Source organism: Etheostoma spectabile, chromosome 15 (genome assembly GCF_008692095.1).
Source record: "Etheostoma spectabile isolate EspeVRDwgs_2016 chromosome 15, UIUC_Espe_1.0, whole genome shotgun sequence".
Taxonomy (NCBI): Eukaryota; Metazoa; Chordata; class Actinopteri; order Perciformes; family Percidae; genus Etheostoma; species Etheostoma spectabile.
The window spans coordinates 17246107-17247913 of NC_045747.1; the positions used below are offsets into that span (position 1 = coordinate 17246107).

The 1807-nt window shown below is 44.8% G+C and overlaps 1 protein-coding gene across 2 annotated transcripts in view; it reads left to right on the plus strand.

Annotated features, from left to right (window-relative positions):
* The window catches only part of nucb1 (nucleobindin 1), a 5989-nt gene that overhangs the window by 3797 nt on the left and 385 nt on the right, over positions 1-1807 (plus strand). For both annotated transcript variants that reach the window (XM_032537440.1, XM_032537439.1), the window contains exons 8-12: positions 121-179; positions 415-507; positions 627-716; positions 1225-1395; positions 1578-1695. In XM_032537440.1, the coding sequence (XP_032393331.1) occupies positions 121-179; positions 415-507; positions 627-716; positions 1225-1395; positions 1578-1695 (531 nt within the window). The remainder of the gene's footprint in view (positions 1-120; positions 180-414; positions 508-626; positions 717-1224; positions 1396-1577; positions 1696-1807) is intronic.

Consider the following 1807-nt stretch of genomic DNA (forward strand, 5'->3'; position numbering starts at 1 on the left):
TTTTTTTTTTACCTGTGTCCTTTTTATTCATATTTCGCCGATACATTGAATACATGAAGTAACATGTTATATACAGTGTATCTATATAACATAACATGAATACTTCTCTGCCCTGGTCAGATACAAATGAAGATGGTGTTTTAGATGAACAAGAACTGGAGGCTCTCTTCACTAAAGAGGTAAGGAACCCTACAGTACGTCATGTCTTTAAAATCAAGGTTTGACCTGTTTGGTTTTCCATTGAAACTGCTCAAAATTACCTGACAGACTATCAAAAAACGGATGATCATCTCTTTGAAAATACAGCTGTTTTTTGTCTGCGTATCGCAGACTCTGTAAAAGTAGACGTTTTGAGCCGGACCGCAGTGAAATGCACAGCAGCCCTGTAACATCTGTTCCTTTCTCTTCCTCCAGCTGGAGAAGGTCTACGACCCGAAGAACGAGGAGGACGACATGATGGAGATGGAGGAAGAAAGGCTGAGGATGAGGGAGCACGTCATGAAGAATGTGTGTCTTAATTATTTCCTCTAATCTGCTCTTGTTTTAATCGTGTGCCGCGAGTCCCTCGCCGCTTTCCTCCCCCTGCCTTGCTGCGACTGACGCGGCGTCCGTTTGTGTGTTAAAAGGTGGACGCGAATAAAGATCGTCTCGTCAGCCTGGAGGAGTTCCTGAAATCCACCGAGAAGAAGGAGTTCAGTAATCCCAGAGAGTGGGAGGTAAAGAGCCCAGAGGTGGCCTGAAGGTCTGCGAAGTGGGCGGGTGATTAAAGGGTCTGTGGTTCAAATCCCAGGACAAGCTGGGAAAGTGTGTGTGTGTTTGGTTGTGTGTGGAAGAACTGGATTCTAAAAAGAAGTTGTGTAAATGTGCCAGCGAGGAGTTTGAATGTGATGAAAATATAAATAAATTATATTTGTAGTTTTTCTAATACAGAGCTAGCAGTACGTCTATGACTAACATAATATAGATTTCTCTTCCAGTAAAGCAGGGGTAATAATTATGTGGCGTAAAGAGCATCGCAAGCATCTGCAAAGCTTATTATAGTGGACTATATGCCTTCCTTTAGTCTAAAGTAGGTTTGTATAATATGTATATTGGCATGCAAAGTAAAGATCTAGACAAAAGCAGAACCAACTCATGAGTATGGTGAAGCCTTTAGAAACCAGAACCTTCCAGTAGTGGTGTGAGAACCTTGCATCACATCGGTGCCCACTGCTGTCTCTGTAGACTCTGGAAACCAAGCCAGCGTACACCGAGGAAGAGCTGCAGCGGTTTGAGGTCGAACTCCGCGACAAAGAGGAGGAGCTGAAGAGGAAGGCGGAGAATCTGCGTCAGCAGCAGGACCTGCTGAAGGAGAGAGGCAAAGCCCTGGAGGCCCAGAGGAGAGAGTACCAGCAGGTAACCGCCCCGCCCCCTCATCCCAGCTTCACATCGCCTGCAGCTGGATTAAAGAATGCATCCCATGGCATCATCCTATTGGGGTCAAACTTGAATTATACTAAGTCAGCGGCCAGTTTTCAGCCTGTAATGACACTGAAGCATGTTCAAATGATAACTCAGTTGCAATGTTTCAATTTCAGGCAGTATTGGAGATGTCCCAGAGACAGAAGGAACAGCAGCAGGCGGCAGGCGGGCCGCCTCCTGCAGGTCCTAATGGAGAACTACAGTTCCAGCCAGAGATAAAAGTGGAAGATAAAGGTAAGCAACTTTAGATGATTAATGTCTTATTGTTGGTATGGATTTATATTGTTGCAGTTCTTATTGAGTGGATTGTTGTTTTCTTTCTCTCTCTCTCTCTCTCTCTCTCTCT